General features: G+C 36.3%; 2 protein-coding genes across 6 annotated transcripts in view; both read right to left on the minus strand.

The window, feature by feature from the left end:
• Positions 1-13,197, minus strand: part of LOC133517318 (uncharacterized) — a 28,272-nt gene extending 15,075 nt beyond the window's left edge. For 4 of the 5 annotated variants that reach the window (XM_061850604.1, XM_061850596.1, XM_061850589.1 and 1 more), the window contains exons 1-8: positions 13,000-13,196; positions 11,328-11,408; positions 11,075-11,192; positions 7,127-7,203; positions 6,310-6,440; positions 5,370-5,436; positions 3,843-3,951; positions 3,501-3,604 (exon numbers count right to left, since the gene is read on the minus strand). In XM_061850604.1, coding sequence (XP_061706588.1) covers positions 3,501-3,604; positions 3,843-3,951; positions 5,370-5,436; positions 6,310-6,440; positions 7,127-7,203; positions 11,075-11,192; positions 11,328-11,408; positions 13,000-13,027 — 715 coding nt within the window. In that variant the 5' untranslated portion in view covers positions 13,028-13,196. Of the gene's footprint in view, positions 1-3,500; positions 3,605-3,842; positions 3,952-5,369; positions 5,437-6,309; positions 6,441-7,126; positions 7,204-11,074; positions 11,193-11,327; positions 11,409-12,999 lie in introns of all 5 variants that reach the window. The other variant, XR_009799364.1, reaches the window with a different exon arrangement.
• Positions 13,198-18,802: 5,605 nt separating this feature from the next.
• Positions 18,803-26,786, minus strand: LOC133517341 (cdc42 homolog). The gene is made up of 5 exons (XM_061850623.1): positions 26,630-26,786; positions 25,345-25,595; positions 24,800-24,909; positions 23,364-23,561; positions 18,803-23,241 (listed from the first exon to the last, which is right to left on the minus strand). Exons 2-5 carry the CDS (start codon positions 25,520-25,522, stop codon positions 23,152-23,154), a joined length of 576 nt encoding a protein of 191 aa, XP_061706607.1. The 5' UTR covers positions 25,523-25,595; positions 26,630-26,786; the 3' UTR covers positions 18,803-23,151.
• Positions 26,787-27,675: the final 889 nt, after the last annotated feature.

Here is a 27,675-nt window from a genome sequence, read left to right on the forward strand (position 1 = left end):
AAATGTGTTTGATGTGATTTCGCTCATTTTTGTAAGTTGCTTATGACTTATGACAATCTTCCATCCCCTAATTTAAAGGGTTGGGGATGATTGACTATTCAAAATTCTGAAATACGTGTCTGGGGGCATCTTCAATACAATCTCCTTTTTTAGGGTTCCGTATTTAATGATTCCCCATACAAACTACACACCCTTTTCCGCCGAACGCCCTTTTCCTCCCCCTTTTAACCTTTACGGGGTAATTTTTGGGTTAATAGTACCTACATTATGATACAAGTGTGCTAAGTTGGTCATAACACACGAGGCGATATTGTGCGCGCGAGCTGTAAGCGAGCGCGCAATAAGAAAGCCGATGTGAGTAATGACCAATGCACACGCGTTTCATACGACGTTTTTCAATGCACTTGCGAGGAAAAAACATTTTTTTTTTGTCAAAACACTAAATGTACAAAATGGTGGCTTACAGTTTTAACATCGAATAATTGCACCAAAGCGTGCTGGGCTTGTAGGCACTTATTCGCCAGTTCATTGAAGGAAGCTACCAACACGTTTTCCAAGAAAGACTGGACGTTTTTGCTGATTTTCCATTGAATAAAAGTTTCATATGCCTCCAATTATTTTTCACCCGATTTATATAGATAGATAGCGTAAAAGGCTATCGTTCTCGGCTCTTGCCTCTATTATTATTACATTTATTACTGACAGTATCAATTTTATGTGTTCTTCATTTTCAATGCTTGAAAATGACATTTGACATCTTAGAATAATAACTAAAGCAATACTAAAAACATGCAAAACTATTACAATTTTAGGACAAATACGGAAAATGGCTAGCGCGTTATTTTCTTTTTTTTTTACGCACGATTCCAATGCGCGCACAAGGCAAAGGCGCGATTGATATCGAACAAACAGCCAATAAAAAATAAATAAAAGGCTAATATTTTCGTATTTCTATTCGACGGATGAAGATGAAATCGACAAAATGTTATGTTTATTCATTAATTTAATTTACGAGATAATTTAATCTATAAAATAATGTTTGGTGTGATAAAACCTCTTTGAACTAACATTTGAAACCTAATAGTTGGTTAAAAAAATGTATTACTCGACCAAATTAAGAAGGCTCCGTTTCCATGCATATTATTAGCAATCAATTACTTTCTTAATTCAGTCGGATAATATAATGAATAAAACCGGCCAAGAGCATGTCGGGCCACGCTCAGTGCAGGGTTCCGTAGTTACTCTTCCGTCACAATAAGCTAAACTGGAGCTTAAAGTATAGTAAATTGTTAACCAAGGGATGAAACGGTACCTTTCATCCGAGTTAAACAAATAGGTAAATTTGCATGACTACGCAACCCTAAAAAGCACAAGTGTTATAAACTTATAAATATACTGAAAAAACACGGGTGTTTAATATCTAGGATTATGAGCCAAAAATCGGTGGAATAAAAACGTCGTTTTGAGCAAGTGTGTTGAAATAGTACATTATGATACAAGTGTGCTAAGTTGGTCATTACACACGAGGCGATGTTGTGCGCGCGAGCTGTAAGCGAGTGCGCAATAAGAAAGCCGACGTGGGTAATGACCAATGCACACGCGTTTCAAGCGACGTTTTTCAACACACTTGCGAGGACGAATCAAAACTTATAACTTAGATTTTTTGTCAAAACAGTAAAAGTACAATTTTCAAAATGGTGGCATACAGTTTTAACATCGAATAATTGCACCAAAGCGTGCTAGACTTGTAGGCACTTATTCGCCAGTTCATTGAAGTAAGCTACCAACACGTTTTCCAAGAAAGACTGGGCGCTTTTGCTGATTTTTCATTGAATAAAAGTTTCATATGCCGCCAATTATTTTTCACCCGATTTTGATGGTAAAAGGCTATCGTTCTCGGCTCTTGACTCTATTGGTATTACTGGCAGCGTCAATTTTTTGTGTTCTTCATTTTCAATGCTTGAAAATGACATTTTCGTCAATATATAAACTAAAAACATGCCAAACTATTCCAATTTTATGACAAATACCGAAAACGGCTTGCGCGTTATTTTTTTTACGCACGATACCAATGCGTGCTTAAGGCAAAGGCGCGAACGAAATCGACAAACACCCAATAAAAAAATGTATGAAGCTAATATTTTCGTATTTCTATTCGACGGATGGAGATAAAATGTTATGTTTATTCATTTAGGTGTGTGATTTACGAGATAATTCAATCTATAAATTATGTTTGGTGTGATAAAACCTCTTTGAACTAACATGTGAAACCTAAAAGTTGGTTAACCTTTTTCCAGGTCGCGCTAATTTACAAGATTTTCCTACAAAATCAATATATAGTCTAATTAATCCAGCTTTGATGATTCATTTGAAGATAAGTCATATTCCCCGAAACTGCAATCTAATTTGAACCTTAAATCGGAATTCTTTACCTAGTTGAATTTTATTGGCGCATACCTATATGTGGTCGATATATCGTACTTTGCCTGGAAAAGGGTTAAAAAAAATCTACATATTACTCGACCAAATTAAGAAGGCTCCGTTTCCATGCATATTATTTGCAATCAGTTACCTTCTTAACTCAGTCAGATAATATAATGAAAAAGCACGCGTGTTTAAGGATTATGAGCCAAAAATCGGTGGGATAAAAACGTCGTTTTGTGTGTTGAAAAAAAAAATTATATATCCTTCCCCATAACGAAAACTACTACTGGTAAAGGGTTAAGGTAATACAAATTATCTGGAAAAGGGTTAAAAAAATCTACATATTACTCGACCAAATTAAGAAGGCTCCGTTTCCATGCATATTATTAGCAATCAGATACCTTCTTAACTCAGTCAGATAATATAATGAAAAAGCACGAGTGTTATAATATACTGAAAAAGCACACGTGTTTAATATCTAGGATTATGAGCCAAAAATCGGTGAAATAAAAACGTCGTTTTGTTTGTTGAAAAAAATATATATATTATCCTTCCCCATAACGAAAATTATCTTCATATCAAATTTCAACTAAATCGGTTCAGCGGTAATTGATTCCCCATACAAAATTACACCCCTCTTTTCACATTTTCTACAAGGTGTTCAATACGGTTGCAGCAGTATATAAAGTACGTATTAAGACACGCTGGTTCTTAGCGGCCTGGTAAAGGGTTACGGTAAAACAAATTATCTGCCTTTATTAGCTAATTCTTTTATCCAGCATGACACAGCGGGTGGGTGGATAGTTTCGCAGAAACATGAAACTTCACGAGAGCCCTTTAAGAGGCATTTTACTGACACAAAACTGAGACAACGCGAACATAAGCGAGACGATACGAACATAAGGCGAATACTCAGTCCTCATTCCCGTATTCAGCAAGTTTCGTGTAGTTTTGCCAACAATCAGCTGTCGCGAAAAGTTAGACAGGACTTTTTAAACACCTATCCGCCACAAAAACCTACTATTTTAATTGCTAATAAATAGATTATTATATAGAGAAGACATATTAAAATATACCTGTTTTGGTTGGAACGTCCCTCGTCGAAACGTGCTTTCGACGTCCGACGTGCTTCGGAGATGGGGGCCTTACTTCGGGCGATGTCTTTTTGGGTGATCCCAAACTACAAGAAAGTATAATTTGATACATTTTATTCATATTTATTTACAGGCTGGCGCTCCAAAAACAATTATAGTTTTTTTCATACATTATTCCTTTTATTTCATGGATCGAATACTGGTATTGTTAACCGGCACTTAATTTCTGAATCTCATTTGTTAAGTAAACCATATATGAAATAGGTACAAATTACAGAATAAAGAATCAAACAGTTGTAAAACATACAAAAAAATACAACATACAAGTCGCGTTGGTGAAATTCTTCGTAGTCAGAAGCATCATCCTGGTCGGTTTGCCTAGGCGCTGCCAGGTTCGGACCGTCGATTTGAACGCTCCTTCCGCACATCACCCCTTCAAAAATAGGCAACTGGTAAATGTACATTTTTACGTTTCTCACACTTGCTTGTTTGCAGGCGTCACCTTTTTTGTTTTGTCTAGCCTAGACAATAGATTTTATTAAAACTGGATATTTTTAATCAAGTGAGTGAAATCGTTAGCGCTTTCGTATTATTTTATTGCCTAGATGGATAGAGATAACCTGATAATGATTCTAATTAGTAAATCTCCTAAATACGCTAAGTATTTCTAAGGTAGAATATGTTTTGTACAAAACAATTTAGTAATCGATTTAAACGGCTAAAGAATGAAATGTGCTCCAGCGATCTGTATTCCCCGATAAATATGACCTTGGTCTCTTTAAATCAAACCTAAATAGGCTACTACTGAACCGATGAGCTCCATCTTGGACTTTCTTTCCATCAGGTGTGACTGGGGCTAATCGCCGATCAGTTTATAATAATAATAATAAATAAACCGCAGGGCAGCTTGTGGAACTGCAGGGCAGTCGTCGGCAGGTTTGTCGGTCGGAGGGGAACCCAAGAAGACCCGCAGGATTCTCAGCTCTGGCTTGCCTTCATTGGCCGTCCAGAGAGGAGTGTTAGAGCTATATGCTCCTGGGGTGAAAGTGAAACATACATAAGCCTCTAGTTGGCACAGTGGTTTTTATCAGCCACTGGGTAGAAACACACACCTCTCGACACCCCTGAGCCGCTCATACCGATGTTGCGCCTAGTCGTCTTCACGTCAGCATTTTCAGGGACCCATCTAGTGGGCGGCAAGTCACCTCGATAACTAGCGAAAACATTGTTATGGCAAGTATCCGCACGTCTTTGCAAAGATAAAGATAGTTTATTATTCTAGTAGGAATATTTACCAGCGCTTACGAACGTCAAATAAAGCTACACCGGCTCTAACCCCTAGACCTCTGACCCGAGAAGATTTAAATCCCCCCTCATTTGGAGGAGGGTATTCCAATATGGACCGGCAAGAAACTCGGTGGGACACATCTTTTCAAAACAGACATCTTATAATTAACATGCATTAAATAAGAAAAAATACAATTTAGATAACTATAGAAAGTATATTTATTTATAGAAATTTGATTAAAAATAAATATGTACATCAAATCATATAAATACGTAGCTTTTTCAGAAAGCTCTTTCAAACTTCAATCCATAGACCGTTATACTGATCACTATTTTTACAATAGTCCCAATGCCTGCTGAGACCAATTCATGGCTGTCTATTGTTGCGCCATGTGAACAGGTTCGAACAGGCGTTCTACATGACATTAAAGCTCTCCAAGGAGCCTCTACATGTTGGATTTATATCCCCACGCAAACCTATCAAATGGCCGGGATTTATAGGCCCGTGAAATCTAAGGAGATACAAAATAAAAAATACATCATTAAACATTTTTAGATACTTACTGTCGCCATCAGCTCGCGCCCTACGATCGCGCATCCGCTGAAGATTTGGTTCCATATTTTGCGATTGCTAGATCAAAATAAGGTAATTATTTTACCAATGTATAATACAAGTACTAGGTAAGTAAGTATATACCTACATAATATCATTTCTAGATAAGTTACCCAGGACCCACAAACAAAGTGCCAAAAATATGTATGCGCGACCATATTGCTCATGATTCATACTTGAAGGTAGTGTGTACATATTTTTTTGTATTTTATAGTATGTACTAGAAGTGCAAGCCTAGCATAACTGCGAGTCTCAACCGAATAATCCGTACGTTATGGACTTATAGGACAACTGATGTGCTTCCCTAAAATGATTAAAGCCTGTGGAAATCAATCTCTCCTACAAAGAGATAGTCTGTTCGGAAAGAGAAGAGTCGTGGAATGTATTGGGCCTCATACATTCCACGACTCTTTCTAAAAATATTTCCCCAGTAAATTGTACAGTCAGCGTCAAACACTTTGTAGCAGTCGAAGTGGCCAAATAGTTCGGTACACCATACTAAATATATGGTGTACCGAACTATTTGGCCACTTTGACTGCTACAAAATATTTGACGCTGACTGTACTTACGCATTGCGGTTTCTAGAATGCACTCGGTACTGCACAATAATAACCCAACCGGGAAATCCCAGTTCCAGTACTCGAATTTTTGTGTCCAAAGACTGGGGCCTATTTCATCACGCTGATAACTGAGTTCTTTAAATTTTCTGTACCTATACTGTATTTCCGGTTCTATATGTAAGGACAGTAGCAACGTCGCGTCAATACATACATACATACTACTTGTTGGACCAGCGATTAAATGCGGCTAGTTGTCATTGTCATATGACAACTGTCACAGTGGTGAAACAGGAGCCTGTGCTAATGTAGGAAATACTAGGCTTAATTAACCTTGTAATGATGCTGCGGCTCGTAGTAGGCCTCGTTGTAGCCGCGCACCTGGCCAAGCATGCGGCGCTGCTCCTCGGCCGCTGAGTCGAGGCTGGGTGCCTCTTGTCGACGCTGCCGCGATTGGACTGCCTCTACATGATTCCGTATCAATATGAAATTACTTTTTTATATGATTTTGCTTAAATATGATTTTTTAAGGTCAGTTAGAGAAGTTACGAGACCCGAGCCGCTAAGCAAAAACAATTCTACATTTTTAAACTATGACAAAATTGGTCTAAAAATGTAAGGAATTACGTTTTTTTTAAGAATTATGGAATCACGAGCTAAAAGGAAAGGAATTTAATTTATTCGTTTTTCTTAGTGACCGTCAATATAAAAGTCGCTGGTGATCTCATGTTGTCACTATAACAATGTACGAAATGGTACCTAAATAAAATTCCTTGGCAAGTTGGCAGCGGCGGTTCGTATGCGGTGCAAGCGACCTAATGTAAACCTAACTTGAAAGTGTTAATATCACTTTGATAGCGTCCGCCATAAAATAGGTATAGTTGTCCTTGGCGCTGTGGTCACAACTATTAGTAACGACGACTTTAGGTGTTCTTCGCGTTAAAACAGTTAAGAGCTACTGGCCTCTTATTTACTATCGTCCATGCAATTATCTGACGGTTCGTTAACTTTATCGCAAAGGCATAATATCTACGAACGGGTTTTTAAATAGCTATACCTCAAGGATTTTCCAGGAAGTAATTTTAGGGATAGCAATTTCAGGAAGTACTTATGTATAGACGATAGTGTTATTCTCAAAAGGTTGACTTACTCTTTTTCGGTTGCGTTTTTACAGTAATGAAGGACATATTTTCGGGTGGCACAGGCACTTCATTTACGCGGGTCATACTAGAAATAAAACACTTTATAAACTTATGTAGATAGTAGTAGATTCCTATAAAAATAAGGCATGAAAGGCACTCATTTCAGACGAGGTAGCTTGGCGCTAGAACGCAGTTGTGGCAAATGGTGCCTTTCACCCGAGTTAAAAACTCTACTTAGGTATAATGATTTATGCGTGTATGGACTACAAGGAAATATGGCGATGTATACAAATGTCCACTTGAATAATTTCGTCCCTGTATAATTTTGACAAAGTATAAAAATGTCCACATGCATATTAGACGAAATATAAAGATGTTGCGACAATAGACTAAAAGAAAATATGACGATGTATACAAATGTCCACTTGAATATTTTCGTCTCTGTATATTTTTGACAGAATATAAAAATGTCCACATGTACAAGTATGTTAGATGGCATATAAAAATATCGAAGTAAGTATAAAAATTACTACTCGAATGAAAATAAATATAGCTGACGACCAGTTACGAGAACAGTCAGCATCATATATTTTTATATTTTCACGGGTTCGCATCGGACGTAGTGCGAAACCGCTGTAATAGTATTTCTGCTTAATTTCCTTTAACATCAATAAATATCACTAATTATTCCGAAAGATATGCAACTTTAATAATAGTAGAAAATATAAATGTAGCTTTTAAATTATGACTTTTATATGAAAAACGCATGAGTGCTCAATACTTTTGGCCAAGGCTGTATAGTTTTATGATCCTGTTAAGAAAATAGACACTTTTATACGTTGTATTTTAATAAATTTAGGGTTTTTATTGTAGACATTTTTATACTTTGATAATAGTCATTTTTATTATATTTCGACTTGACAATACTTAAACGTTCTGAAGTATTGGCTTTCTAATACTCAGACAAATTTATGTTGTATAGGTAGACATTTTTATACATCGCTATATTTACTTAGAGTCCATACACGCATAAATCCTTTTAATTTTGTATACAAGGAAAGTAAAATACATGTGTTTTTTTTTAAACATGACTAAGTATAAATTGTCATAGTATTTCGTGAGGGTACTTTCAATTAACTATTTAAGTAGAGGTATTGTTATTTATGGAATAGGGATTTAAATATCAGAAAGGAAATTGTACAACGGACCTAATTAAAACCAAATTTTAATTATGTACGGTAAATAATGTGGAAAAAAGACTACTAGCACAAACGTATCACTTTATGCACACTTCATACATAAACAATGTCTCACTTTCAGAGCATCAGAAATGAAAAACCTTTTCTCAGCCAATATACTTTTCGAAATTAAGTTAGTAAGGTCTTACATATTACTAAACAACTTTCCCTTTGCACAAATAAATAGGTAAGTAAATAACTTTCGCTATGTAACCTAAAACATCACTTCACCTTATAAAACAATTCACCGTCTGTATGTATGTATGTTCGCGATAAACTCAAAAACTACTGAACTTTTCATGCGGTTTTCACCTATCAGTAGAGTGATTCACGAGGTTTAGTTGTATAATTGGTAGAAATATGACGATGTTTGCTAATGAACTCGGAAAAAATAACGCTGTCTAGGCCGTGTAGCTAACGTTGCAATCGTTAACGCTCCGTAGCGTAGCGTAGTCACCTCTCTCTATCACTCTTCCGTATTAGTGCGACTGTGACAGTTGCGTTTCGTTCGCCAAGGAGCGTGAACGATATACACGTTGGCTACGCGGGCTGGTACTTTAATCGAAGACGCGGCCTAATTCGTATGACAGTAAGTATGCACCGTAGCCTATTGTTTTTTTTTACCACGTCGGTGGCAAATAAGCATACGGCCCGCCTGAAGGTAAGCGGTCATCGTAGTGTATGGTTTTTTATACCACGTCGGTAGCAAACAAGCATACGGCCCGCCTGATGGTAAACAGTCACCGTAGCCTATATATTTTAATACCAGGTCAGTGGCAAGAAAAAAACAGCCCGCCTGATGGTAGTCACCATAGTTCTCAAAACTACAAACAAGGCGCACGATTCTCATGTCTCCCGCTCCCCCACAATCTACGGCATTCGTCCGTTGCATGGGCCGCGTGCGCCGCAGTGGGCCTTCACCTGCCACGCCCGCCAGCGTGTGCGTAGGCGGCAATTCGGAACGGGGTTATAACAGCGTAAATTGAAGTTCGCAAATTGCGGGCATCTTTCTCTGTCACCTAATTACGCCTTCATTGGAATAAAAGAGAGAGATCCCCACAATTTACGAATCTCGATTTTCGCGGTAGGCCCTCAGGCCACGCGTCCGTCTCAGTGACGTCATTCCGTGAGTCTCAATGATGTAATTTCGTGCGTATTAGCGTGTCCGTGCACTGCTGTAGAAGTATCTACCTAAGTTTATTTTGGTACTAAGCGTTGTTGTACCCACGTGCGTAGCTAGAACGTGAGCAGCAGTGTGGCTCCAGCTTTATGCTAATAATGAAACAAATTGGCGTATAAAATAAAACGCTTTACTACCCATGCGAATCCAGAGTGGATCGCTTGCCCCGGATAAAATTGGCTATAGGTACTGTACGCTCTATGACCCTACCCACGTTAATTGTATATTTGTCATTATTTCGCTTCTTCAGAGGTCAAAAAGTTGCGTAGTAGGTATGACTATACAATTTACTGCTCTGAATTTGGCTAATAGTTTTCCCTAGTAGCATTTTGAGTTGGCAATTTGTTGCTCCAACGTCCACTTTTAGTTGGCCAACAGTGTGCCATGTCACCCCAAACGCCTGCCTACGTACTACAGCCTTTATAGGGCCAATTGTACCAACCACAGTTAATATACTGATCAACGTCACGCAACAGAGATCTGTGAAACTTTCCATACAATAAAATTTAGCAAACTCTTTAACGGTGACAGACCTTTTGATGCAACCCACTCTTAGTCCGCTTTTAGTTGTATTTGGCTGACCGTGTGACTTGTCACCCTTAAAATATTAGGACCAATGATTGGCTATGTGTTGGGCCAACGGCCGCTTTTTAGTTGGCTGACCGTGTGGTTGTCACCCTTAAATATAGTAGGACCAACGGTTGGCTATATGTGGGGCCTACTCCGCTTTTACGCCGGCTGTATTTTCTAACAGAGGCCCTACCGATGGGTTAACGTTGGCTTCACAACTCAAAAACATGTTGGGCCAATGATAAGGACCCAACATACGCCCAATATAATTAACCAATATAGTTTTGAAGCAATAATTTAAAAATTTGCAAGCACGTACTATCTGGGCTTTATTTAATTCATTTTAAGCAATAATTATTTTTTTCCTTCTGTTATAATTTCCTAGTTACAAGACGGCAATATGTGTGCCATTGTCGGTCAATGAATGTCAAAGTACCCATTTTCATAGTGCAACTGAAATTTTGTAGGGAATATGAATAAGCAATTTTAGAAGCATATATGACGTTTAAAATATGAGACTTATGATTATCAAACAAATCTAGCGCAAACCAATTTTATTTATAAATATTTCTGCTTAAATGTAGGCAATATTAAAATATCTTAGATATTAGATATTTGACCTTGCCAAAGAATTAACATTTTACAAGAGCTGGAATGACTTTTATCGCCTCTCCTTTCTTTCGTAGATTAGTACGAGCATATTCTCCAATACGAATACGCATTAATAGAGGAAAAACATTTAACTTCTGAGTTGCCTGACGGCAAATATCTTATATCCGCTATTTCGGAAACTGATTAACACAATTTTTAAGAATATCTAAATAGTTACAATTGACTATATGCCCGCTAATGTAAATACAAAGATGTTTGCTGTATGTATATATATTAAAGTAGTACCTACTAATACTGCTACTACTACGAAATAAGTATTTAAATTGCTGCTGAATTGCTCCGTCATGGCTACGTACCTTAGCTTTTTAAGTTTTTTCTTCTTTTTGATCACTTTTACTAAATCGATTTTTTCTTGTAAATTTTCGCATCGTGCTTCTGCTAAAGCAAATTGATCGTCTACTTCAGCAATGGATTCTACAAAAATAATAAACGGTTCTTAATAATAAGGTACCGTTGCTTGGAGCATTGTTGTTCTAGAGTAGAGTAAAAACATCATATCAATACTTATTCAAACAGATCACATATTTGTGATCAGAAATTTTAATTCACCTGTCAAATCCAGTTTTCGCTCTGAACGTGTTCCTTCTACCGCGGCCCCACCGAGGCTACTTGAGCTCCTATGGCGCTTATCTAAAATGTTACAATCCACGTTTTATTATTACCTTTAGCTTCGTTATACAGGTAGAAATTACATCTCCTATTTCCCTAAAAATAAAATGTGAAAAAAAACTAGAAACAATGATTTTACATGGCGCAGGCGCGCAAATACGCGCGAAATGGTGGAGTAGGAGTGATTTCAGCTATTAAAATCCATATAGACATAGACCACGGTGCAAGCAGAACCGACTTGCAGTTGAGTTCGGATCCGACATGATTAGTTGTGTCAAAGATGAACTGGAAAGTTTAACCACAACGCCACCCTGTTACAACATGCATAAGGTGTATGCTGTTGCTGGGGCGCTGTGAAGGGGAGATTCTAGCCCACGACGAACCAACCTCCTTGCGAGGTCGAAGGACAAAGACAAATTTAGGACACGACCCAAGGACTAAGTGTCTATCCGATGGGGCAAAGACCTGAAGGCATTTGTCAGGCTACGCAAAAAAGACGCAGAGCGTCTCAGCGAGGCGCGATTTTGGATGAGCCAAAGGAGCGCAAGCGTGATGATGAGCGAGCTTCGAAGCCCTAGGAAACTGGAAGGTGCGTTCCAGGTTGTACTAAAATACCTAAATGCGAATCCCGAGGCTCAAGGCCGAGTTACTGCCGAACTCCGTGAAGGCTGAACACCCAAAGTATACCAGCAAACTCAGCTTCCAAGTGAGGCCAAAGGCCAAACATTATGACAGCTGAAATCATATTAATTCAATTTCAAGCTGTGCTCTGCTGCAGCTCTGTCTTCGGCCTTGCATGAAAGCGTACTGCAATTGGACGCGACCTTCGGCCTTAAGTGGAGCTCGGCCTTCGATGTCACTCCAACTTGGTCATTATCAATTTGCTTTTCTCTCACAAGCCATTGGACTCGAACAGAAGCTCGAATCCGACAAAAAGTTTCAGCTTCGCGTACATTTGGCCTTTGATTCGTACAAATGCTGTGAACCAACAGCCCCCGTTAAGGGCAACCTAATACTGTGACGTGACAGACGTGTAACTACGAAACCTAATACTGAGCATGGCCCGCCATGCTCTTGGCCTGTTTTTACTATTTTTATTAAACTACATTTTGGGTAAAAAATGTTTAACAAGGGCGCCAAAATTCAATCCCGCTCTACCCTAATCGAGTGCTCGGGCAGGCGCTGTGAGTCATTAGATAGATAAATTATGTTAAGATACCTAAAACTGGGTAAATTGTTTCTGTTTTTGCAACAAAAAAAGTTCCGTACAATTGCACATGTAAGTATTCTTTAAACATATATATTATTCTACAAGAGGCAAATTAAGCTTTAAGTAGTTATAACACTTATAACATCTAAAAATCTTTTAAGCTGACAGTTTTAGATATCTTGCTGCTTAGAGGGTCAGATAATACCAAACTTTCTCTATCCTTCTAAGCAGAAAGTCTCTAATGAAAGAGACATGGCATAAATCATGCTGCCGGTAGGCACATTCATCATCAAAATGATTGTTAAATATGTACGTAGGCATTTAGAAATAATACCTACATATAGGTACTACTTACTCGGAAAAATACTTATCTAACGTAGGTAATATTAGCACAATACCAACCTTTGGACAGCTTTAAACCGTCGCCCATTATAAACTTGAAATTTTCATATCAGACGACAGCGGAAGTCGTATAACTTTCAAATATAATGATATAAACAATAATTAGTATGTAATAAATATAAAAGGGGAGATACAACAGTATGTGTATTATAAAATCATTACGTCTTTGTCAAATCACATCTGTCAAAAAACAAATGATAAATCAAAATCAATATAAATGAAATCTATGTGCACCAACAATGAAGTGCAATAACGAACCTTATCCAGTAAAGGCATAGATTTAATCAATAGTTACTGGCAGGATATATTCCCAAACAAAAAATCGGCCATGAGCATGTCGGGCCATGCTCAGTGTCGGGTTTCGTAGTTACTAGTTAGCATTCTGTGAAAACAGGCCAAACGGGGACTATTATTAACGGCTATAGTACCTTCGCACCGCTTTGTATTAAGAAAAGAATATTTTTTGCAATAACTCAAAAACGGCTGGACCGATCATGTTCGCTATAGTTTTCATTGGATGTATTTATTCAGCTTATGTTTGACGATATATTTTTTTTCATATTTTTGGACCCATGGTTCAAAACTTACAGGGGGGGGGGGGACACATTTATTTTCTTTCGGAGCGTTTATTTCCAAAAATATTAACTTTATAAAAAAATTGTTTTTGGAGACCCGTATTCGTTTTGAATGATCTATCCAACGATCCCCACACCTTTGGAAAAATAAATAAATAAATAATCATTTTGTATGGTCTATCTGAGGTGGGGAATGTAAACGCTCGAGGTAAATTTCTAATAATATCTTTTCTTCAAACAGTAATAACACAAATATCGACTACCATTAATGCTTGCCCCTTTCAGAATGAATCGCCTGCAGTACAGTCACGTCTGAAAATATCGATACGAAAAAAGTGCCAAAAATATGTCCGTATACACTACCTTAATATATGGGCAATAACGTGTACACATATTTTTTAGCACTTTTATCGTATCAATATTTTCAGACTTGACGGTACCTACCCTAAAAAAATCCACTTTGTATGTTACCGTTCTGTCGACATGCATGATTCATGTAACCCTGCCAAATTGCAGCTTTTAACGATCACGGAGCAAAGCCGGGGATGGATGGACAGACGGACATGGCGAAACTATAAGGGTTTCTAGGTGACTACGAAACCCTAAAAATGTTAGTACACTACAGAAGGACAAAGTGTGGCAATTATGGAGTGTGGATTTAAGAGGAGAGAAATCTCTTATGATAGAACTGTTGCAAAAGTGTCCAGCTGTCAGCTATAAATAATAGTTCCAAATCTCTCCAGAGTAGCGCTAGAGTAGCTAAGAACCTAGGCGTTATTGACGGAGTGAAGTGCGCTGTCTATGATTTCATTTTTTTGTTCAAGTACCTACTCTAGGTATTGTAGCGCCACCTATTTAAGGTTTTTTGATGACACTTTTTGGTATATGGTGATTTCTTTCCTTACCTCCGTGGCAATGTTATTGTAAATGTCAAATTTCTAAGAAAAGATAACGTTCATAATGACACTCCTCAATTTGTTTAAGCATTGAGGTCATATTATTCTATATTATATTTTTAATTATTCTATTATATCTGTTTCTAAAAGCAGAAAACCTGACCTATAATAGGGTTGTTTCCATCTACAAATCTTAGGGTGTGAAACTACATTTAGTGGACCTCTAATGAGGATATTTTCGTAAATATTGAATTTAAAATATCTTTTAACACACGTCACGAACGACATTGACCATGGTTTGACACTGGGCTATAACCGCGAAAATCGAAGTTCGTCATTGCGGGCATTTTTCTGTCATTCTAATTACGTTTTAGTAAGAGTAAAGGAGAAAGATCCCCACAATATGCGATTTTCGGTTTTTGCGGTAGGCCCCCCGTTGTCCATTCTCAGTGTAGCCATTTCAGTGGTGGGCAATTACTTGAAGCTTCGAAATCTGTACTAAAAATTAACATCATAGAAATGCTAATGGATAATGAATACTTTATGATATATAATAACTCAATTATTACAGAAAACATAGTTTCACCACACCAACTGGTAAAGACCCTCTTGATTGTTCAAAAACGATTGAGAAAGTTGCATTTTATTCACATGTGTGGCAAAGTAATCAGATGCAAATTTTGAGTCGTTTCCTTATGTTAGCTGGTAGAATTGACTTTTAAATGATGATTTTGGATGATAAATATTTATTTACGTTCATTTGGATTTGATTTGGTTTGTTATTTTTGATATTTCATAGTTATTATTTTCCTCGCGTTGGTGTGGTGAAAAATGTTGTTTCACTAGGAGGCAAAGTTTGTTTAACCCTCGTGCCTTGAAACCCTCGCAACGCTCAAGATTCCACTTCTCGAACCACTTGCTACGCTCGTGGTTCAATTTTGCAATCTTTCGCTTACTCGGGTATCAATATTAGCACAAGCGGTTAAACCACAACTTTGCCCCCTTGTAAAACAAATAACTATTTATTAGTTGGTTGAAAACCCACACGCACGCATACACAGCTTGCCCACCACCTAAATGGCTTCGGCTTGAGTATCAAATTTTGTACTGAGAATAGACAAGGGGGGCCTTGGTGTTACGTGTGTATGTACCTATATACTTACTTTACTTTTTGGTATATCTTATACCTTTAAACGAGCAATTCTTGTATGTATATATGTATATATATTTCCGGGATCTCGGAAACGGCTCTAACGATTTTGCTGAAACAACCAAATGGTATATGGGGGTTTTTGGGGGTATACAATCGATCTAGATTAGTCTTATGTTTGGGAAAACACGTGTTTTAGAGTCTTCATGCGTTTTTCTTTCGTCGCAGAATATGGTCGCTAATTTCGTGTTGCCGGCCACTGTCCGTCTGGTCCAGCGGGTTAAGACGCGGACTGCTAAAAAAAATGTAGATAAGATTATCACCTATACACCACCATATTACAATAAATAGTTATAACCGAGCAATGCTCGGTCGCCCAGGTACTACATAGTTATGTGTCAAACTGTGACGTCATACAATTTTCAAAGTGCGTTTTGGGCGCGAAAGTAAGGGTCAAAATGTATTTTGTTAATTTAACATATTTAAAGCCGATTTTAGGGTAAAAGTTAAATTTTAGGGCAACTTTTGGTTGATATAGAACGTATTACAAGCGTTTCAAGAAATTGGAAACAACCCTATTTAATACCATTGCCTCCTCAATGCGCCGCTTAATTGCTGCCTCGAAACCTACCCTAGTTAATAATAACAACCTATAAGTGTTAACCTACCAGAGGTCCATACATTGACTATTTTTTACCGACTCAACCGCATTAGTAGGTAGTAGGTAACGTACGTTTGACAGAACTAATACTCAGTGTTAAAATTGAGATTGATGAAAACATAAAAAATATCACCTTTTGTTTTAACTAATTTAAAATTGAACTACCAAAATAATTGCCATTAAATCATTTGGACACTATACAAAAAATTTGCAAAAACCTGCAATATTATTATTTGTTCAGCAAAATTTCAATATTAGTTGATAGAAAAAACATGTCTCTAAGCAGTTTAATTCAGATAATGGTAATATGATATAATAAGATGGCTACCGTTTGATTTAAAAAATCGGCTGAGTTGCAGGCCTGGCAAAATCAGCCCATTTGACACGATACCATACCACCTCCAGGTCACCAAAATCTCATGGCGAGGGCGGAAGGACTGCTCTTCCACACCGCCGGAGCTACCCAAATCCAACAGCTTCACCCCGCCGCAGTTGCGTCCCGGCCCCCTCACCCCTCACCATACCGTCCATATTGTAAATTATCCTCTCGAATAAGTAAGTTTTTGAAGGACCATATGAAAGGGAAATAATCAAAGGATGATTACTTCCCTTGAAACCTCATCCTAAGAACAAATAGAAATAAAGGAAATAATAATAAAATTCTTTATTGTGCACTACTAGAGAAAAGTTCATACTCGTATTACAAACAAAGACAGGACTTAAATGAATATGTTTAGTTTTAGAGAGAAATTTAATGTGGCTTCAATTAACACGCGGTAGCGTCGAACTCTGCCCACTAAATGTGCGGTGGCTCTCGACGGCTCCCGGTCTGAATCTACTCAAGACTAGCTACGAATCAACTGTACTAAGTTTCAGCGCATATGTTATAAGTTTAACGTGTCCGTCTGTGTATGTCTGTGGTATCGTAGCTCCCAAACGGATGAAACGATTTTCGTTTAGTTTTTTTTTGTCATAGATAACTTTATCCCGAATGTTCTTAGCCATGTTTCATGAAAATCTGTTCAGCCGTTTGAAGATCATCAGCTCTTTTCTAGTTGATTAGGGGATCTAACGAACTTCCTTATGTCCGATCGATTCGAAATTTGGTACAGTGTTACTTCAATGATGTTGAAAGTATATGGTAAGGTAACCATGACTTTAAATATGACATTTTAGGGTAAGGTTTATTTTTCGAAGGTGGGTAATTAAATGAGATCAATTAGTATTTCTATTGAGTAACGTTTCAAATTCGTATGACAAAAATAGATTACTGGAGCCGGGTACGTCCTTAAACTACGTCCACCAGAGAGGTATGGGCATTGTGAATGTCATCTCGCTTTGTGTGGTAGGGCACAGTACAGCGGATGTCATTCCAGATCTAAAGCAGAGCCCGTACATAGGCTACGGATACTGCTTACCATCAGGCGGCCCGTATGCTTGTTTGCCACCGACGTAGTATAAAAAAATAAAAAAGATTAAACTAATCACAAATACCTACCTAATATTTATCCTAACCTTAAGAATAGGTAGTTAAAACTTAATCTAGTAAATTAAAACTAATATGATACCATACGTATCAGTATTGCGATACAACGAGGAAATGCCGCCAGCATCCTTGGTACCATGCCTCAAGAACCTATTTTAGATATAAGCTAGTTATAGTAATCATCTGTATATATCCATTATGTATATTGTTATTGTAAATAAATACTTTTAATTTCTGTTGATATGATACCTAGTACCTAAGTTACTAACTCAACTAACTAATCACTATATATACCTTCCTAATATTTATACCTACTTTAAAACGGACAAAATGAAAGTAAAATTAAAAAAATTAATAACACCCCAACACAAAAAATAAACTTTATAAAATTATCAGTTCATATTTTACACCTATTATAATTATTATCGTCTCATATCTTATGTAAGTTCAAATATTTTTAATTTCCAAACGTTGTCGCGTCGGGGGACCGCTATGGGAGAAAAACAGATGTAGTCGCAGATTGCAACCAAAGAATTTACTCCGAAAATTCTCAAAATCGACACAACCGTCAACGTCGTCCGCACTCACGTCTGCCCGTTCGGGTCGCCGCACTTGGTGACGCCCACCCCCGCGCCGCATACCGCAGACCGAGCTCGCCGCGCGCGGCATTACGTAGAGCATAGTCTATGTATGAAACTTAAGATCGCTCGTACCTGATTCGTAATAATTAATTAGCTGTAGTTGGAAAAATACTTTATAAACTTAAGCGGTCCCCCGACGCGACGAAGCTTGGAAAATAAAAATATTTGAACTTACATAATATATGAGACGATAATAATTATAATAGGTTTAAAATATTATTTGTTAGTTTTTAGACTTTATATTTTGTGTGTAAAATTTTAATTTTTCTTTTATATTATCCACAGGAAAGACATCCATTTTCAGGGATGTTTTTACCCAGGCAGAAGTATTTTCAAGCTGTCCTCGACAGCTGCTGACCGTCCTTGGAGGTAAGGTACTGAAAATTAAAACAAATTGTTTTTAACTTATACATTTAATTCAATATACACCTAACACTACCTTGCGGACAAGAAAATATAATATATCCAATATAATAAAGTGATATATCTCAAAAAAAAACCCACGTAATATAGATGAATGCAAAAATAATACTTGAGTAAATTTGTCTTGGTATTATATGTAATAATGATAATCAGTGAAATTATACAGAAAATGTCTCGGGACCTCGGCAAGTGGTACGTTGTTTTCATGCCTAATTAAAGTAATTAATAATTATCTTACAGCCCCGTTGGTCGGAAATTATTACAAAAAACTACATTTTATTGCACCATCTCAGTCATGTGTTTACCGGTTTGCGTTTAGATCTAAACTTAATGTTATACAAAAGTTATAAAAACGCGATGTATTGCTAATGCACAGTCGACGCCATAATACACCGATTCGCCACTATTCACTACATAGGATATTATAGTTACATTAGTTGTGTTACACATTACATTAGGTAACGTATTTCCATCACACTTGCTCATATAACGTGGTATATCACGCAGGTTTAAAGGGAGTTATAGACAGTGTTATAGCCTCCTGAGACCTAGAAGCAATTGGTTTTGTTTTTGAATTTGGAACCCTTATTTACATAATAAAAGTTAAAAATAGATTTTAGAATATGTACAAAAATTTGTACTCAGGGTCTTAGGAGGATAGACCATTTTCCCTAGGGAGTTATGGATGTGTTTTTAGTTAAGATACTCTATTTTACAAACGATAACTCTTTGTGGTTACTAAGTCTTACGAACCAAGAAGATTATAGGTCAAATACTCATTTAAAATAAATGAGTTCTACTTTAAAATAATACTGATGTTTATTATTTCTACACAATATTTATTCGTAAAATTGGTTTTACACAATATGTAATAGTATGCCTAATGGGTATTATGCTTTCAATCCTTTAAGCCAAACAATAAACAAAATGGCAGAAATCTGTAATTTTACAGTACATATGGAGCGCGGAGCTACTTTACCGCATAGTGTGATAATTAGCACATTACGTAACTGTGTCGAAAATTTAAAGGGCCATATGTTCAGTCGCCATCAATAATAGCGTATGAAACAACGCGCTAAAAGTATTAGATATTTCGGATAAGTCTTCCAGATATTGATAAATCTCTAAAATTCTTGTTCAAAAGTACAAATTTTACAGTTTAAAGTGTTCTACATTATATAACCATCACTTTTTGTTTAGATGTTGCACAACGGTAAATATTTTTAACTCGTTTGATCTGCTACTTTTGATGCTGACTGTACTATAAAACATACGATACACGTGCGATTAGGTAATTCGTAACTCGTGTTTTAATTTATCGCCACTCGTTTCAATTTAGAATTTTTCGCACTTGTATCCTAATGTACTATTAACGTATTAACAATTCATTCGCATTTTTTTTATTCTTCGCAAGTGTGATGTGTGACATTGTATGTAACACGGGCGGGATTGAAATTGTGAACGAGAGTCGAACTATTGACTCTCGTTCACAATGCTATGTATTATTAACGACTATCAAACCATACAGATTTTAAGCTGTTGTCTATAATGTACAAATCCATACAAATCTGGAAATCATAAAGATCTATACAGTCCCCAGTTAAACTGGGGATGAACAGATAGCAATTATTGTCTTGTTTATAAAATAACGAGTTCTGGATTTAATCGTATCCCAAGACTAACACATATTGTAGGAAATATTCATTGGCGCACAGTATTGTATTGCGCCTAGCAAGCGCCATTAGAAAAAAACGGTGAGAACTCTTCTATTTTATTTCTAATAATGGCCACCTTTCTCCCATTATCAGGAATTAAGTAGTGACAGCAGTTTGTTGGAAAATAAATTTGCCAAGTAGGCAATGTTAATTATAGATTCGCATGGGCGCCGCCAAGAGGTAACAAAATAACTATATGTATGCCCCTCCCCCCTCATATGAACTGCCACCCCCTAGCAAAACAGCTGGCGACGCCTTTGTACATTCAATGACTAAAACAAACACCTTCCACCATGTAAACATTTCATCATACTTATTGTCATAGTTGTCAAGTGTCAGTCCAATCTAACTTTGTTCCGACATGATAAGTGAAAGAGTGTGGAGTACCACCATACACATCGAAATTATTATGAATGTATCCTCATTTCAAAGTCTGTGCAGAATTAGAAAAGTTTGACCAATCTTACACATACTTGATATGACATAGTACAATAATTTGATTGCAATTGTTGGTGAAGAAGACGCATAACATAAACAATAGTTTGATTGGTAATTGTTGGTGAAAACGAGTGCAGTGTGATGTGAACACCTCAGTGCAGTAGCGAACGAGAGCCCTGGGATCAGGACGTCGACTGCACAACCGTCGCCAGCCACCTCACAACCACTGACTTAGGCTTAGGTTAACATGGCTTCGGTCAACACCGTCTATCTTTAGGCGAGATTAGGTACAAAACATTAGATCACTTACGTACTATCGCGATGCTAGCAAAGCTACTGTTGAACGGTGTAAAACTTCATCTTATTATTGCTTTACTACTTTAATTTGAAATTATTTCTAATGTTTGATGTTTATTTTCGACATATAGTTATGAGTTATCATCGCTGACTTCCAACTGGCACTAACATTACTAAATAAGTTTCTGACAATGATTCCATATTTAGACAAGCGCATTTTTTTGCAGGTTCATAAGTGGCATATAGGTATTATATATATTGCTAGTTATAGGCAGATATCCAAACAACTTAGGGCATCATTATCAGACCTGCTCAACACTTTCGTGTAAAATGCAATGTGTGTATTAAAGTTAGCTCGAACGAACGAAATCGATTGAACTAACTCAAACTGAAGTTTTATTTATAGATTAGTAATAAAATATAAATAGAAGACGTAAGTAATTATATCTGGTTAAAGTAACAATGTAACGCTAAAATCAAAGCTATAGAAGGCTAATTCCCAGAAGTTCCATGGAATGGAATTGTAACTTTTATGAACTCCATTTTGTGAGGATCCATGGGATGGTTATGAGGCCCTTCTTCTATTGCCTTTCTTTAGTTCTTAATGAGTGTGTAGTCATAGCTCAAACCAATTAAGGCTTTCTTACTCTTTCCAGTCCGTACACTAGAAATTTAATAATATAAAAATACACTTAGAAATAAATTAGTAAATTTAAAATAAACTGAATACCTCAATTAATATACCGTGTTCAAAGTAATCATGATTTACATCCAGTTTTCCCCATTATATTCAGAAAAAAAAGATTTTCAAACGTAAAAAACATTACTTGGAATGAATATATTTCATTCAGTCAAATTCGCATTGCATTGTTATTAATAACCAATACTACTAAATCATAAATTTATAATAATTGATACATTTTACCATACTACTCTGGTATTAATCTGTTATACATAGTATGAAATCATTTTCATTAACCATTGCAATAAACGATGATATGAGCAAAGTGAAAGCATTTTTTATACTTATTCAAGTTAGGTCCAACAAGCTTCAGTAAAAACATTTCATGACCTGTTATGATAAAATAAACTTTTACTTTAAATGCATATTTTGTTGTTTGTAATTTGGGATGAAATATTTATGCATGTCATACTATTACGGTATAAGTAATCTCCAGGAGTTTATAACCGGATTAATTATTAAGTCTGGCACATTATACATTCGACTGGAATAATTTTATTAATAATGGAAAGAAAGCTTTATTTTAAAGGACAAACTAAGAACACATTTTAATAAGATAAATAACACACAAATATAGACGGCTGTCACAAAAGACAGGCATAAATGATTATTTTTATAACTCATTAGTTTACATTCAATAAAGTCGTAATTATAACATAAGAAATGCATAGTATTATACTGTGCATAGCAAAATTGTGCATGAGGTTGCTTTTAATTTTAGCAAACACTGCAAAGGCAATTAAATTTCATGGTATTTAATTACAAAGTCTCTTCCAAACGTTAATGCTATTATTAGCATTAGTGACAAGTAATACCTATTCCAGACTTTGTAATATTTATAAATAATTGTCATTTGTATACAAGACATACTGGGTACAAAGTCTTTACAAATGTTAAAAATAAAAACAAATGGAAAACTGTAAAGGCCTGAATAACATACGTCTTAGCATAAAACCCAAGTTGTATTGTAATATTCATTATTTTTAGTTTATGGCATATATTCAATAATTATAAGTTTATAAAAATAAGTTGAATATTACAGTGTTAGTTTTATACGTGCGTGAGGTCACGACCGGCGCGACGCGCGCCGGTCGCGCCGCAACGCTGCAGCCCCGCAGTCGCCGCTTATTACAGTACCACACATTTCTTTCTCTTCACTGGTTCTGGAGGCTCCAGTGCTGCCAGTATAGCCTCATCAAAAACATTCTTCAGCCCTTTCTGTAACATCATAATTATGTTTTTAGATAAATTCTATAAAACTGGTAAATTAAAATTATGTATTTACTATTTTCTCCTGAAATGGTAAATAAAATCATAATCAATAATGGTTGGTTGCTAACCTGTGTAAGTGCAGAGCATTCTACATATTTAACAGCTTTCAGTTCTTTTGCCAGTTTTTCTCCTTGTTCTAATGAGACTGGCTTTTGTTTTATCTTAGCAAGTTTTTCCATAGTAACAGGGTCATCCCTTAGATCAATCTGTGTCCCCACCAATAAGAAAGGTGTTTTTTGTTGATGGTGTGTTATTTCCGGTACCCACTGAAAATAAATAAAAGTATCATTTAATATATGCAGAAATAGGACTATAAAAACATAAGAAATACATGGTGTTTTTTTTACATGCATTAACTTCCGGGCATGGCTAACAAGGAAGAGTACCCAACTGTCCGACTCCGATTTGATTCATTTTGATATATGTTATAGAGTAGTCTAAAATAACGGATACGTATTTTTTTTTAGCTGCCCAAACTCAACCTATTGGCAGAAATTGTCCTCCAAAGTACTAAAAAGTTACAAAATCTTCTAACTCCTATAGAAAGTGATGCTCAAGCAACTTGTTAGTTAATGGCTTGTTTGAGTATATGTTTGAGAGCAGGAAAAAATAATGTACACGTGTTTTGTTATATATGCTTAAACTCAAGTTTTCCTAAAAAAAACACCTGTCTTTATGTGTGATAAGATATTATAAAACTTCGAATGTCGATTTTTTTAGGAAAAAATGAGTTTTAGCCGATATAACAAAACACGTGCTCATTATTTTTTGCTGCTTTCAAACATATACTCAAACCAGCCATTAACTAGCAAGTTGCTTGAGCATCACTTTCTATAGGAGTTAGAAGATTTAGTAACTTTTTGGTACTTTGGAGGACAATTTCTCCCAATAGGTTGAGTTTGGGCAGCTAAAAAAAAATACGTATCCGTTATTTTAGACTACTCTATAACAAATATCAAAATGAATCAAATCGGAGTCGGACAGTTGGGTACCCTTCCTTGTAAGTAAGGCATATAATTATGAAATCTCTATAATCCAGCACTTGGATGGTCCGTTACATCCAGTTACCAGGCACAAAAGTAGAGGTGCAAGTAATCATTCTATGCCCAAGTTTACTATGTACGCTTATATTACGAGGGGGGTTTTAGAAGTAACTTGTTTCGCCTATGTATAGATGGCATTGGCGTCAACTCTATATGTATTGATTTAGTTTAGTAAGTAAAAATATTTCGTCTGAGGCGTCATGTTATTTTTGGCGGGAATATGAAATTTGACAGAAGTTTAAACAAAAGTGGAGTTACGCGGCAAAATGGACAACATTGTAATTCGTAGAGTTATTCAGTTCTTTTTTTTTTCAAAGGCAAAACTGTGAAACAACTCCATGAAAAGATTTTATCTACGTCCGGGTAGTTCGTGTCTTTCCTATGAAACAGTTCGACTTTGAGTAAATGAGTTCAAGCAAGGCAGACTTAAAAAACACTGTGTATATACAATAGACACAAACCTTTTCCTTAACATTTTCAAATGAACTCGGGCTCACCACACTGAAGCATACAAGGAAAACATCTGTCTGAGGATAACTCAGTGGTCGTAGCCTGTCATAATCTTCCTGTCCTGGAATATGACAAAGTAAATGAATAATATCAAGTTGAATAGTCTATTTATGTCTAACAAATTTGTTTGGAATCAACAGGCTTGTTTGGAAATCAATAGTGATATGTAAAAGCTATTTTCACAACACTAAACTGAAATTTATATAAACTATCTAAACAAATCTATCTGTTGTCAGCTTGACTACAAACATGAAAATGGACTCAAGCATTATTAAAACTTATTCAAATAGATTTAGTAGGTACAAGGGCTGGTGCATCTGCTACATGATGTTAATAAGTTTCGAATAACAACTTTTGCCTTGTGACATTGGCCCATACCAAGTATTTTTTAAATAACCTATGAAAGGTTCATTTAAGACAGCTTTAGTGACTTGGTCTATATACATATACAAGATAGGTAAGTACTGTTATTAGTGTAGGCCTACAATATACCAACCTGCAGTATCAAAGAGCCCTAAAGTGTAAGGCTCCCCTCCAATCATGACAGTTACAGCATAGTTATCAAAAACAGTGGGCACATACTCCGAGGGAAACTTGTTGGTAGTGTAACTGATGAGTAGGCATGTCTTGCCCACTGCACCATCTCCTACCACCACACACTTGATAGTCTGCATCTTGGTATAAACACTTGCTAATGTATTAGTCTGTACAATTTCTTGATCATAGCAACCTCTGCAGCAATATTATCTGGAATGAAGATATTAAAGAGATTACTTATTGTAAAAACTAGCTGAGAGTTGAACATACTTTAGTGAAGTTTAGAGAAAACTATATATCCTTAAGAATTTATCATTTAAATTTAGACTTTTTTTATTTTCCTTTTTCCTAAATGATGTCTAACACAGTGTAAACACAACCATACAGATGAGATCAAGTTTTAACTATACAATACAACTAGCATAGAGCAAAAATAATTATTTTTAACCAAAAACAAGGAGTTTAAGGAGAGGGTTATTTTATTTGCAAAGCAAAGCAACACATTCGCTTAAGCCAATAATGGAGATAAATACTACAGATAGTAATGCTTAATTAGAATAGTTTCTAATGATATGTAAACAGCCTACCACTAATAACAACCCACTGATAACAAGGAGTTGCTCACTGGGTGGAGAAATATACATTTGTTTGAGAATTGGTTTAATGTTTTTTTTTTTCATATTTATATTCATTTGGGATGAGCAAAGTTGCATAATATATCTTCAGAATAGGTTTAAAGAGAATATTTTCCAATCTTATGCATCCAACTTACTACGTATAGAATACAGTTCTCTGACAGGGTGAGAGGACAATGACACCATTTATGTCATGTAAATAAGCTGCTAGTGCAAAGTTAGTTTGTTTCCGAAGAAACATAAGTAAGTTCATCAAAAATAATAGAATAATATAAACATTCGAAGCCAAGGGTAAAAGCTGAAATCATTAATATTCAACCATGTCATGTCTGTCTCATCACCTTTCCTACTGTAGTTGGTATTCTTGGCGATGGAAAACGTTATATGAATAAGAAACCTCCTACATATCTAGTAATACGAATCACAGTAAAATATATCGCAATCAAGTTGTAAATAACGTAGCTCAAGGATCATTTTTACATAATCACGATAAAACTCAATTTGACGTCCATTTTGTGTGTAATGCGAAGTCAAGTCAGACAGAGCGAACATCAAGCATCATTGCTAGGCATTTGATAAGATGTTGAAATAGAAGACATATTCGCTTACCTTGCAGTGTAGAAACAATATATACACCAAAAATTAACTTAAAATCGCAGTAAATATAGAAGATAACTGCAAAAGAGCGCGTTCGGGTTATAACGTTCACGGTGACGCCATTGATTAATCAATCGGAAATAGTGCTTGCCGTATACTTTATGCTATGTCTATTATCGTGTCTGTGGTTGGTGCACAAACTTCAAAATATAATAGTTTCTACAGACGACCGCGACCTTGGTTCGGTCATAATATCTTTTTCTCACTCTCACATATAGCTACGTCCTTAACGCTCGTACGGTAGATACGTTACACACGATCGAACGAGCGCCGGACCGTACCAAGATCGCGGTCCGGTGCGGTCGTCTATTATTTCTATAAAGCCTGTTAATGACGTCTATCTTCAATTTCATCAAACATTGATTTATAAAATGAAAAATAAATGTCCCCGAACGCGAATATATCACAAATTGGTATTGTTGCGTCCACACCTCCATTTTATTGGTAATATAGGTAATAATCTTAAAGTGAATTTTGCGTCCACTTATCTGATCAGACAATTTAATGAGGCCTGAAGTCAGGCCCGAGTAAAAGTATTTCTCCGTTTCACCAAATATCAGCACATTTTTAACAATATTTGATATGTAAAAATACTTTGTCTCTAATTGCCAAAAATATTGAAAGTTTGATAATTTTTGGTATGATTTATTTTCATCAGATTTTAGATCAGTGCCGCAGTACACAAACTGGACAGTAACTGCTTCCGCTAATGATGTATAGTTAAAGTTAAAGCTATGAAGCGTGGGAAATCTGCCGGCCATGACGGGCTCAGGGGCCTACCGCAAAAACCGAAATTCGCAATTTGCGGGGATCTTTCTCTTTTACTCTCGCTAATACGTAATTAGAGTGACAGAGAAAAATGCCCGCAATAGGGTTGTTTCCATCTACAAATCTTAGGGCAGAATTATATCCCAATAAATTCTTTTGGATTATAAGAACATGTTAAACTACTTTTAGGGGACCTGTAATGACCATATTTTTGTAAATCTAGAATTTAA

The sequence above is a fragment of the Cydia pomonella genome, chromosome 1 (assembly GCF_033807575.1).
Source record: "Cydia pomonella isolate Wapato2018A chromosome 1, ilCydPomo1, whole genome shotgun sequence".
NCBI lineage: Eukaryota > Metazoa > Arthropoda > Insecta > Lepidoptera > Tortricidae > Cydia > Cydia pomonella.